The sequence below is a fragment of the Mustela nivalis genome (genome assembly GCF_964662115.1).
Source record: "Mustela nivalis genome assembly, chromosome: 6".
Taxonomy (NCBI): Eukaryota; Metazoa; Chordata; class Mammalia; order Carnivora; family Mustelidae; genus Mustela; species Mustela nivalis.
Window position 1 is genome coordinate 124,242,798 of NC_139025.1, and position 13,468 is coordinate 124,256,265.

General features: G+C 45.5%; 1 protein-coding gene across 1 annotated transcript; it reads left to right on the forward strand.

Moving 5' to 3' along the window:
* Window positions 1-7,310: 7,310 nt before the first annotated feature.
* Window positions 7,311-11,477, forward strand: MAGEL2 (MAGE family member L2). The gene has a single exon (XM_082734214.1). It carries the CDS (start codon window positions 7,463-7,465, stop codon window positions 11,021-11,023), a length of 3,561 nt encoding a protein of 1,186 aa, XP_082590340.1. The 5' UTR covers window positions 7,311-7,462; the 3' UTR covers window positions 11,024-11,477.
* The last annotated feature ends 1,991 nt before the right edge of the window (window positions 11,478-13,468 follow it).

Sequence of the window (13,468 nt, forward strand, 5' to 3'; positions counted from 1 at the left end):
ATTCTTCTTCCTTTTTTTTTTTTTGAAAACCTACAACTGGTCTAAAACATAGCCTATTAATAAACACACATTCAAAAACACAAAGAACGCGGGGTGCCTGGGTGCCTCTGTTGGTTAAGTGTCTGTTTTAAGCTGGAGTCATGAACCTGGAGTCCTGGGATGGAGTCCCATGTTGGGCTCCCTGTTCAGTGGGCATCTGCTTCTGCCTCTGCCCCTCACCTCACTTTCTGCTCTCTCACACTCTTTCTTTCTCTCAAATAAATAGTCTTAAAACACACACACGCGCATGCATGTGCGCGCGCGCACACACACACACACACACAAAATAATACACTCCACATCACTGGGTTACCTAAAATCAAAATTGTCAATTACATCAATTTTGGCAAGGACATGGAGCACCTAGCACTCTCATTCGTTGCTAATAAGACTGTAAAATTGTATTGTCACCATTTCACGTCCACTAGAACGACCAAAATCAAAAAGATTGACAACACAACAATTTGTAAGCCTGTTGAGCACCTGAAATTCTCATATATTCTGCTAGAATGTAAAATGATCTAACTCAACTACAGAGAACTGTTGCAGTTTCTTATAAAGATAAGCACAGATCTTAACTATGGAGAACAAACTGATAGTTACTGGAGGGGAGGTGGGAGGGGGAAATAGGTGAAATAGGTGATAGGGATGAAGGAGTGCACTTGTCGTGATGAGCACTGGATATGTATGAGTTGTTGAATCACTATATTGTACACCTGAAACTAATACAACATTGTACATTAACTATACTGGAATTTTTTTTTAATAAAGCACTGTTTTCCCTTCCTTCCCCTATTGCCCCCTGTGCTGAAGAGGGGGATATCAGAGAGGGAGACAAACCATGACAGACTATGGATCCCAGGAAACAACCTGAGGGTTTCAGAGAGGAGGAGGATGGGATCATGGAGTAGCCAGGTGATGGGTGTTAGGGAGGGCACGTGTTGTGATGAGCACTAGGTATTATAGGCAACTAATGAGTCATTAAACACCACATCAAAAACTAATGATGCACAGTATGGTAGTGAACAACATATAAAAAATCTATAAAATAAAATTATCATATGGTTTCACTCACTTGTGGAGCATAAGGAATAACATGGAGAACCATAGAAGAGGAAAGGGAAAGTAAAGTAGGGTAAATCAGAGGGGGAGACAATGCATGAGAGACTGTGGACTATGAGAAACAAACTGAGTGTTTTGGAGGGGAGGGGATGGGGGTTGGGAAGATCTGGTGGTGGACCATGAGAGACTATGGACTCTGAAAAACAATCTAAGGGTTTTGAAGGGGCAGGGGGTGGGAGGTCGGGGTACCAGGTGGTGGGTATTATAGAGGGCACGGATTGCATGGAGCACTGGGTGTGGTGCAAAAATAATGAATACTGTTATGCTGAAAATAAAAAATAAATTAAAAAAATAAACCCTAAAAAAAAAAATAGGGCACATATTGCATGGAGCACTGAGTGTGGTGCATAAACAATGAATATTGGAACACTACATAACACTACATCAAAAACTAATGATGTACTGTATGGTGACTAACATAACATGATAGTAAATAAACAAACAAACAAATAAATCATATAGCAAACCTCCTATGCACCCCAAAACATGAATGAATATATATATATTCAAATATATATATTTATTAATGTTTCATTCATTCATTCATTCATTCATTCATATATACTCATATCTATATGAATATATATATTCAAATGCTGACTCCACACAAAAAAAAGTATATATACTATACATATTTCACTTATATGATATCTGAGAACAGGTAAAACTGATATAAGGCAAGAGAAATCAGAATGTGGTTGCCTCTTCAACCTCAGCCACAGTAACTTCTTCCTAGAAACATCGCCAAAGGCAAGGGATGCAAGGGCCAATATTAGCTATTGGGACTTTATCAAGAAAAAAAAATTTTTTTTGCATAACAATGGAAACAGTCAACAAAACCAAAAGACAACTGACAGAATGGGAGAAGACATTTGCAAATGCCATATCAGATAAAGCTTTAGTATCCAAAATCTATAAAGAACTTATCAAACTCAACACCCAAAGAACAAATCCAATCAAGAAATGGACAGAAGACATGAACAGACATTTCTGTAAAGAGGACATTGAAATGGCCAACAGACTTACATGAAAAAGTGTTCAACATCACTCAGCATCAGGGAAATACAAATCAAAACCACAGTGAGGTACCACCTCACACTAGTCAGAATGGCTAAAATTAATAAATCAGGAAATGACAGATGTTGGTGAGGATGCAGAGAAAGGGGAACCCTCCAACACTGTTGGTGGGAATGCAAGCTGATGCAGCCACTCTAGGAAACAGTATGGAGGTTCCTCAAGAAGTTGAAAATAGAGCTACCCTACAACCCAGCAATCGCACTAGTGGGCATTTACCCTAAAGATACAAATGTAGTGATCCAAAGGGATACATTCACCTGAATGTTTATAGCACCAATGTCCACAATAGCCAAACTATGGAAAGAACCTAAATGTCCAACAGCAGATGAATGGCTAAAAAAGAGGTGGTATATATATATAATGGAATATTATGCAGCAATCAAAAAATGAAATCTTGTCATTTGCAATAACATAGATGGAACTAGAGGGTATTACACTAAGCCAACGAAGTCAATCTGAAAAAGACAATTACCATATGATCTCTCTCATATGAGGAATTTGAGAGGCAGGGTGGCGGGTCATGGGATAGGGAGGGATAGGGAGGTAAAAAATGAAACAAGATGGGACCTGAGAGGGAGAAAAACCATAAGAGACTTTTTTTAAAGATTTTATTGATTTATTTGACAGAGAGAGATCACAAGTAGGCAGAGAGACAGGCAGAAAGAGGGAGGGAAGCAGGCTCCCTGCTGAGCAGAGAGCCCGATGAGGGGCTCAATCCCAGGACCCTGAGATCATGACCTTAGCCAAAGGCAGAGGCTTAACCCACTGAGCCACCCAGGTGCCCCCATAAGAGGACTCTTAATCTCAGGAAATAAACTGAGGGTTGCTGAAGGGAGGAGGGGTGGGTTGGGTTATGGACATTGGGGAGGGTATGTGCTATGGTGAGTGCTGTGAATTGTGTAAGACAGATGATTCACAGACCTGTACCCCCGAAGCAAATAATACACTATATGTTAATAAAATTTTAAAAAGAGTGATTGCCTTTGGACATAGAGGATTTGACTGAGAAAAGGCACATTGGACCTTTATTTGATAAATAAAATGTTACTTATTTTGTTTTGAGAGATGGCCACTCCATGAAAAAGCTCACTAAACAGACTACTGTAAATCTAAGCATTTTGTTTTATATTAATTAAATCTAAAGCTAAAAAAATATTTTGGAAAAAATATTTTGGCAGCATTGGTGTAATGGTGAGGAATGTTGGCTTTTGGCAACTAATATAGATCAGGCTTTAATTCCAGATTTGGAAATACATTGCCAGATCTGTGACAAGTTAATTACCATCCTAAGCATCAACTTCTTGATGTGTTAAATGGGGCCAAACACCTGTGGATATTGTGAGGATTATACCGTATCTATAAAAATTTTAGAATGGTATTTGACCACACAATAGGCATTCAATTAATAGTAGTAATGCTATTTTAATGAATTCCTTGTAATTCTTCCATCAAATGCCTTGTACTTCTGATACATCCTATACTTTTTTTTTTCTTTTAGGGCTTAGTCTGTCTATTTGGAGAAACTCATGAATCTCTCCCACAGCTTTCAGTTGTTGTTTTTTTTTTCCTTTTCCTTGCTACTGCCAGCATTACACCCCCCACCCCCTCCCACGTTTCAAGCACAAGTGACTGCTCAGTTATTTGCATTAACTATGACCAATATGAGTTTTATACAATGCAAAGAGTAAAACTTTGCACTAAAAATTGCACTAAAAATACCATGTCAATATCTGTGTACACATACAGTATAAGTTTGGTTTTAGATTTTCCTCTGCAGCACTACTCACATCAGAGTGCTAGGCACATACTGAATCCTTAATAAAAGGCATTTCATAAATAAATTATTTTAGACTTTTTGAAAATCGTAACTGATTATTTTACCCACTTATAAATGTTTAACAGTTATATGGGAGTGAAAGGTATGTAGTTGTTATTCTAATCTTACACTTTTATTATTTTTAGTGGCCATTCAGGATGAACAGGATATATAAATGAGTGAATAAAACAAAGTTCCAGCCGGCATGGAGTCTCCATTCTTATTCTAAATTGGATAGTAAACAAATATAAAAATTAATATACATGCCTCAATGATTTTCCTACTTCTATTTGTCTATTCTCAGTTCTCCTTCCCCCAATTTTTAAAATTACTTTTGTTATCCTTTCATTATATATTTGAGAAAATACTGAGTCTGGGGTGCCTGGGTGGCTCAGTAGTTTGGGCATCTGCCTTCAGCTCAGGTCAGGATCCCAGGGTCCTGCAATAAGCTCCATGTCAGGCTCCCTGCTCACTGGGGAGCCCGCTTCTCCCTCTCTCTCCATTGCTTGTTCTCTCTCTCTCAAATAAATAAATAAAATCTTCAAAAAAATACAGAAAATCTTTTATATTAGAAGACAGACCCCTACATCCCTTGGAGTTTTTATATATATTTGACTTTTGCTTTATATTCACCTGGGGTTTTTAAGTTGTTTCATGGAGAAGCAAGGAAAGAAAAGTTGGGCAAGTCTTGGTTCAGAGGCATAGAAGTGGAAGGGCATACACACAGAAGGGTGGTATGACTTCAAGAAGCTCAAAAATCCCATAAGGAGAAGGCAGATTTGGGGAGACCTATTTAAACTTTATAGTCCAAATTCCCCACTGTACTCAGGACAGCTTTGAATTTCCCTGTTATTAAAGCAGTCAATCTTTGCAAAGTAGTTATATGTTACTTGATTTTCCCACATGTATTTGATGTTGGAGTAGGTAATTTGTAAATAGCTAGGTTTTCAAGTAGCCTCTGTCTGAGAGCACTGATTGTATAAAATAGGAAAGTTTTCCAGGGAAGAATAAACCCATTTCATCTAGGGTTCCTAGTCCCACCAGAATCACTAAATGCTTATATCCAAGTTTTTCTCTATAAATTAAACAATGCTCCCAATGAATCACACAGGTGCTAAAGTAAAAGTTGACTACTTTCCATCCTGAATGATGCTAATTTTTTTTTTTAATTCCCGATACTTCCTTTTTTGTTTCTGTATCATCACCTTTGGGCATAAATTGGGCCTCCTTTTACATAATGAACTTAGTGGGAGTTGACATTGGGAGTTGACATTGCCACCCAATGTCACTGGGGACAGATGGAACCTACTAGTAGCCATTTATTGTGTAGGATGACTCACCTAATGGTGGACTGAAGGTTAAATATGTCATAATAAAAAAAAAGAAATGGTTAGTAAAAGAACTTAATCTCTCAGAAAACTACTTTTTAATTAGAGGAGAAGCAAGTATGTCTTATTGAGGGTAGAAATGCCATAGGCTGAAAAATAAACTCAATTTCTCAAAGCCAACCATAGCCAGTAACTGCCATGTGTTGGGATTGGTGATCCAGGAACACCAAGGTTATATGCCCAGAGAAAGTCCTTCTAAGGTGTTTGTAAACCCCTGCCAAATTGAGAAGTCCTATATGAAATATTAATGCACAAGAGGGACTTGGAAGTCATGAAGCATGGTGGTCTCCATTCAGTAGTAGCAGTTCTGTGGGTATATAGGGTATATATATATGTGGGTATATGTGTGATATATACCCATCAGGAAAGAGATGTTTGTATTTGAAAAGGAAGGTGTTCCTAGGAATAATAACTGATTCTTCACCTCTTCAGTTGCCAGAAAATAAAACACTGAAACCTCATTCTGAAATTATTCCTCATTATTTAAAGCAATAATTACCTTAAGAATGAATTTGTGTCTTGACTGGAATTCATAAATTACCAAATTTGATGAACATCGGCTAAGGATACCTCAGGAAGAGTAGGGTATGGCCTTCACATTCTCTTCTGCCCCCTTGTGGTATCTTTCATCATATCTTTCTGGACTCTTTCCCTAGGTGAAAAGTCTCTTCTAAACTAAACATTATTATTTAGTGTTTTGACTATTTCCAGAAAACTGTCCAGCTAGAAGTGAGACTGTCACGTCCTTTCAACATAAAGTAGTATAGTGTTAACCAATCATTTTTATGTCTTCTGCCCTACCTGCATATAGATAGATAGATAGATAGATAATTTTTAAACTGATTTTGCTCAAGATTTCCCTGAAATCTCACATTTTATTCTTCATCTGTTTTCCCTATATAATAATCTTAGATCTATTTATTCACTCATTTTATTTTTTATAGTGCGTTTTTGGCTTTCATTTTTATGATTTTTTTTCCTGCTCTGTAACTGATGAACAGCACTAAGAAACCCACCTTGTTCCTTCATCCCAGCTACTTCACAGGAAATTTTCCTGGTACTAAAAATGCTGTCTTCCATTGATACCTGGAGCATCTGAATTTCCATGATTTCTTTCTTTCTCTCTGTAGTCTTTGCCATCCCTTTTCTCTGCCTGTATCTAAAAATGTCTGTTTCTTCAAGACATATCTCAGGAGTTTCACTCTTAACACTTCTCCTGCAAACACATTCACTCCCACAGTTAAGGAGTACCTTAACTCTCAGTTCAGTTTTCTTTTGAATCCCAAACCATCATACAAGATGGTCTAGAGAGCATCTCCCTTTGGCAGTCCCAAAGGACTGCAAATGTCCATGTCCTAATCAATACTCATAAATCTCTCTTGCTATGTGCCTCCCACTGTGTCCCTAAGAGAATCAACCACACTACCAATTCCCCACTTTCCCAGGACAGACTTATACATCTTTTCCATCCCTTTTACATTAAATTATAATAGTAGCCTGCTATGATTCCTAAATCTCTCAAATATATAGATTCACTTCTTTTATTCTCCGACTCCGATTTTGCTGTCTCTGAGCTCAGACCACACCATCTCCCCCCTCATGGATGCCTTCCATGTAACCAGTGGTCTGTTCCTACTCTATGCTGCAGAACTGTGATTTCTAAAACATAGATCTGTTCCTGTCACTCCTCTGTGAAAACTCATCCATGATAAGTCTCACCAGGCTGCATTTGGGGACTGGACAGAGTGAGAAGGGATCTTGTGTCAGCCAGGATTTCTGGTAGACGCCCCTATGCACTATCCACTTGTGGTGGTCGGGGGCGGGGAAGGGGCGGGATTGAGCCCCCTTCCCCCCTCCTCCTTACTGCGGAAAGCTGCAGAGCTAAGGGCACTTACTTCCTATTCACCAGTCAGCAGGGAGGGATCCTCTGATCAGCCACGTAGGCATTCTCTTCTCTCTGGAGGAAAAGGCCCAGCAGCTGTCGGAGGAAAAGGCCCACCAGCTGTCAGAGCAAAGGGACATGTCGCAGCTAAGTAAGAATTTGGGTGATTCGAGTCCCCCGGCCGAGGCCCCTAAGCCTCCGGTCTATAGCCGCCCTACCGTTCTGATGCGGGCCCCGCCCGCCTCCTCTCGGGCTCCGCCAGTCCCCTGGGATCCACCTCCGATTGATTTGCAGGCTTCACTGGCCGCTTGGCAGGCACCTCAGCCTGCTTGGGAGGCCCCACAGGGCCAGCCGCCTACCCCAGTGGCTCCGATGGCCCAACCTCCTGCCCTGGGGGGCCCGATGGTCCAGGCTCCCCCTCTGGGAGGCCCGATGGGCAAGCCTCCGACTCCCGGAGTCCTGATGATCCATCCTCCCCCTCCGGGAGCCCCGATGGCCCAGCCTCCGACTCCGGGAGTCCTGATGATGCATCCTTCAGCTCCCGGAGCCCCAATGGCCCATCCTCCACCCCCGGGGACCCCGATGGCCCATCCTCCCCCTCCGGGGACCCCGATGGCCCATCCTCCTCCTCCGGGGACCCCGATGGCCCATCCTCCCCCTCCGGGGACCCCAATGGTGCATCCTCCCCCTCCGGGGACACCGATGGCGCATCCTCCCCCTCCGGGGACACCGATGGCTCACCCTCCCCCTCCGGGGACACCGATGGCCCATCCTCCCCCTCCGGGGACCCCGATGGCCCAGCCTCCGACTCCGGGAGTCCTGATGGCCCAGCCTCTGACTCCGGGAGTCCTGATGGTCCAGCCGCCTGCTCCGGGAGCTCCGATGGCCCAGCCTCCGCCCCCAGGAGCCTTGATGACCCAGCCTCCGCCTCCGGGAGCCCCGATGGCCAAGCCTCCTGGTCCCGGCGTCCTGATGATTCATCCTCCAGGTTCGAGAGCTCCAATCACCCAGGCTCCGGCTTCAGGAGCCCCGATGGCACAGCCGGCCGCCCCACCTGCGCAGCCTCTGGCTTCTTGGGCCCCACAGGCTCAGCCTCTGATTCTGCAAATCCAGTCTCAGGTTATAAGGGCTCCTCCGCAGGTTCCCCAGGGCCCGCAGGCCCAGCAGGCTCAGCTGGCCACACCCCCGGGCTGGCAGGCCACCTCGCCAGGATGGCAGACCCAGCCGCAAGGCTGGCAAGCCACGCCTCTGGCTTGGCAGGCCACGCAGGTCACCTGGCAGGCTCCGACCATTACCTGGCAGGCACCACCACCCGTGCGCCAGGGCCCACCGCCCATCCGCCCGGGGCCACCACCCATCCGACCTGGACCCCCGCCGGTGCGCCAGGCCCCGCCCCCGATTCGCCAGGCGCCACCTCTGATACGCCAGGCACCGCCGCCCATCCGGCCTGCCCCACAGGTCCTGGCCACCCCACCACCACTCTGGCAGACCCTGCCACCCCCGCCGCCTCTGCGGCAGGCTCCGCAGGCTAGGCTGCCCACCCCACAGGTGCGGGCAGCTCCACAGGTGCGGGCAGCGCCGCAGGTGCCCACTGCTCCGCCAGCCACGCAGGTGCCCACGGTGCCTCCCACTGGCCCGCAGGCACCTCAGGCTGTGCTGTCGGCTCCTCTGTCGGCCCCGCAAGCTGTGCACTGCCCACCCATTATCTGGCAGGCCCCCAAAGGCCAAGCCCCAGTGCCACACGAGCTGCCGTCGTCGATGGAATTCCAGGAAGTGCAGCAAGCCCAGGCTCTGGCCTGGCAGGCCCCCAAGGCCCCTGGGCAGTTCTGGCAGCCTGTGCCCACCCAGGAGGCCCAGAGGCAGGGCCCACCACTGGTTCAGCTGGAGCAGCCCTTTCAGGGGGTCCCGGCCTCCCAAAAGGCCCTCCAAATCCAGCTACCCACCCAGCAGGCCCAGCCCTCGGGCCCGCAAGCAGAGCTGCCCACCTTGCAACTCCAGCCCTCCTGGCAAGGCTCCCCAACAGCCTTGCAGGGCCAGCCCGGAGCCCCCATAGCGGCAGCAAATTTTCCCGTGGGCTCCGCTAAATCACTGATGACTCCATCGGGAGAATCCCGGGCCTCTTCGATAGAACGCAGGACCTCTTCAAAGGAACGGAGGACCTCTTCAAAGGAACGGAGGGCCCCTTCGAAGGATCGCATGATCTTTGCTGCCACGTTCTGTGCTCCAAAGGCAGTGTCAGCTGCCCGAGCACACCTGCCGACTGCCTGGAAAAACTTGCCTGCCACATCGGAGACCTTCACTGCCACTTCAAGGGTCTTTCCAACTACCTCCCGGTTCCAGCCTGCCTCTTCTAATGCCTTTCAGGGCCCATCTGCCCCCTCTGAGACCCCGAAGTCACTGCCACTTGCTCTGCAGGATCCATTTGCCTGCGTGGAGGCTCTGCCTGCAGCTCCATGGGTTCCACAGCCCAGTGTGAATGCTTCGAAAGCAGCGCAGGCAGTGCCAACCATCCTGATGGCTACGGCAGCTGCCCCGAAGGCAATGGCCACCACTCAAGAGGCCTCGAAGACGTCTGCTGAGCCACCACGTCGCTCTGGCAAAGCCACCCGGAAGAAGAAGCATCTGAATACCGAAGAGGACAGCAGTGGCCATATGCTGGCCCTGCGTGACTGGCAGGCTCCGAGACCCTGGGAAAATCTGAACTTGAATGACTGGGAGGTTGAAAACCCTATCCAGGTCCTGGGTGACTGGGAGGGCCCGAGCACCTCCCGTGGCCTGAGTGGCTGGGAGGGCCCGAGCACCTCCCGCATCCTGAGTGGCTGGGAAGGGCCCAGCACAACTTGGGCTCTGAGTGCCTGGGAGGGCCCAAGCACTTCGAGGGCCCTGGGTCTCTGGGAAAGCCCAGGTAGCCCTCAGCCCCTGATTATCTCTGAGTTCGCCAATCTCTCTCAGGGATTTGGTGTCACCCAGAATGACCCCAAGCTGGAGACTCAGCCATTGTCTCCCTTGGATGAGAGAGCAAATGCATTGGTGCAGTTCCTCTTGGTCAAGGACCAAGCCAAGGTGCCCATCAAGCGCTCAGAGATGGTGAAATTCATCATCCGTGAATATAAAGATGAGTGCTTGGATATCATCAACCGTGCCAACAATAAGCTACAGTGTGTTTTCGGTTATCAACTGAAAGAGATTGATCCCGAAAACCACTCTTATATTATCATCAACAAGCTGGGGCACCACAAGGGTGAACCAGTGGCATCCTACTTAGACAGGCCCAAGTTAGGCCTCCTGATGGTGGTCCTGAGTCTCATCTTTATGAAAGGCAATTGTGTCAGGGAGGACATGATCTTTAGTTTTCTGTACAGGTTAGGATTGGATGTCCGAGAGACACATGCTCTCTTCGGAAATACAAAGAAGCTCATCACCGAAGTGTTTGTAAGGCAGAAGTACCTAGAGTACAGGCGAATCCCCTATACTGAGCCAGCAGAATATGAGTTCCTCTGGGGGCCCCGAGCATTCCTCGAAACCAGCAAGATGCTTGTTTTGAGGTTTCTGGCCAAGCTCCATAAGAGAGACCCACGGTGCTGGCCTTTGCAGTACTTCGAAGCATTGGCAGAGTGTGAGTCTGAAGATTTGGATGAGGATGAGCCTGGATCCGGTGACAATGCCGGTGACCCCACCAGCAGTTCCCCTCCCCGCTAATGTGGTACTTTCCGCAGATATCTTATTCCTTTGGGTTCCTGGCCAGAGGCCACTGACAGGGTGGGGTGGGGGGGCGTTTTGTTTCTGGTGTTTATGTTCCAGTTCTATGTGTGTAAGTTTGGATTTAAATTTGGTTCAACTTAGTATCTGCCAAAGCTTTGTACATTTTCATGTGGTGTTGATTTTGATTGGCTACTGTTCTCTTTGGTATTTTGGCATCTGTATTTTTAAGTGAGATCTGTGATTCTCTGTTTTGTGTTATAATTGTTATGTTTTGGTATCAGAGTTGTGCTGGCTTTGTGAAATGAATTGAGAAGCTATCCATCTCATTCTGGTACAGATTATGTAGTATTGAAATAGGCTGTTCTTTGAACATTAAAATGAGTCATCAGTAAAAGCTGTCTGCAGAAAATAAATATCTATATCTATATATATAAATATACTTTCAGCATAACATGAAAGTGTTTGTCTTTATTCTCATTTTTACTCTGGATGATGGGAGCCAAGTTTTACCATGTTCTCAGAATAGACTTAAAACATCAAGATTACTACCAGTGATAGTAGAAACCACGGTAATGAACCTGTCTCAAGGACAGTGCTACGTTCGTCCTAACAATGCAGGGATTGTGTTGTATGGTGAAATGTAAGATTTCCTTAATTTAAGAGTAAAACTTCACAAGTCAGTAAAGTAGAATCAGGAGGAGGCTGAATATCTTCTCTGATTTAATCCTCACAATAGTCCTTCAAAGTAGGCATTATTATTCCCATTTTGTAGGTGAGTATCTAAGGCTCCAGTACATTAATTAAATGGCACAAATCAGTAAAACTGCAGTTTGAAGCAGACTTTTCTCCTTAAGGCTACGTGGGAAAGAAGGACCATCTTCTCACAGCACCAGTATCCAGGTTTATTAGCTATGTAGATGAATTTGGCCAGCGGGGGGATTTATGGGGCCCATGGTGGGTATCCAGCAGCAAAGGAGACGTGGGTTTCATCAACACACTGATACTACAATGGAAATGTTCCCTGAAAAATATCTAGGCTTATAAAAGGAAAAAGGAAACACGAGCCTCCAATGCGGATTGCGGGTGGTGGTGGAAAGGGAGGGAGATACATAACCAGTGACATGGAGGTCTAAGGGGGACGTTCCTGGTTGGAGTGGGGGGCATGAGCCTAAGCATACAGGGGAAGTCAGCTGATACAGTGAGGTTGCTAAATAACTTAGTCAACCTTTGTGTGCAGGGTCTGGTGTGGGAGGGAAGGCAACAGAAGCTACCTGAGTGCTTTGGGGAAAGACACTCATGCACACACCAGAATGGTGAATACAAGCTGAGTTTCCTGAAGTCATGAGTCTCTTCCTCTGTACCAGGATCAGGCACTGATCTTCCTCTGCACAGGATCAGGCCACATCTACCGCCCTAAAAGGATCAGGACTCCCACCCTAAAGCGCTCTTCTCTGGGTAAAGATTAAGTTCCAGAAACCAGGTAAATAGCCATAGTGGAATTCTTCTGCCACCTAGTGGCGTACCCCTGGTCCAGTCAGTTATTCCGGCAGCTGCCTACTATATCCCATCTGCCGCAGTGCTTAAAGTCATACCCTCAATACCTGGGCTGTGGCTACTACTTGCTTCATAATTTTGCCCGTAATTTTACCAGCATCTGTGTCCAAACATCCCTTCTTTTCTCTTGTCATAGGACAAGGTGAAATTCTTCTCCGAGTGGAATCCATTGACACTTAGGAACCTGAACCTATATACTATGAGATGAAGGTATGTAATGGAGAGTCCATTCCCAGCATATGCACAGCCCAACTTTCTAGGGCAACTCATCCCACGAGATAACCTCCTTGCCTGTAGGGAATCTTTGACAAGTTGTCCAAGTGGCTAGATTTTCCAGAAATTGAGTGAGAGTTTCTTATAAACTTCCTGGGTCAGCGAGTACTGTGTTTCTGTCCTAAATCAATCTTAACTTTTTTTGAGGACAACAACTAATGCCAATTAAGAGCAACAGCCTGGCCCCAGCTGACAGCTATCCCCAGAAGAGGGTTTTCTGGGATAGAAAACTGTCACATGGATTTAGTATTTCTTGTTTGTTTTTAGTTCATTTATTATCATTTCTATGGCTTCTTCCAAATCATGTATTTACTCACTGGGTGCTTGAGCAAGTTGCTCTTGGTGAAACAAAGCCATAAACGTCCATCTTATTTATCTCATATCTGATATAAAGGCAAATAACCTTATTTTACCAATGCCAAGAGCTTAAGATCTGAGTTAAATTCTAATGAGAGGTAAATTATAATAACAATGAATTTTAACTCTAAATAAATTAATTGGCCATATATTGAATGGAAAAGGTTAAGAACAGTTGACATTATAAAATCAGAATGCAGAAAACAAAACTTGGAATACATGAAAATACAGAACACATGTTGTGATGAGCACTGGGCG

What these genes read in the sequence shown, in the direction of transcription:
- MAGEL2 (XM_082734214.1), top strand. Translation starts at nt 7,463, where the DNA reads ATGTCGCAGCTAAGTAAGAATTTGGGTGATTCGAGTCCCCCGGCCGAG.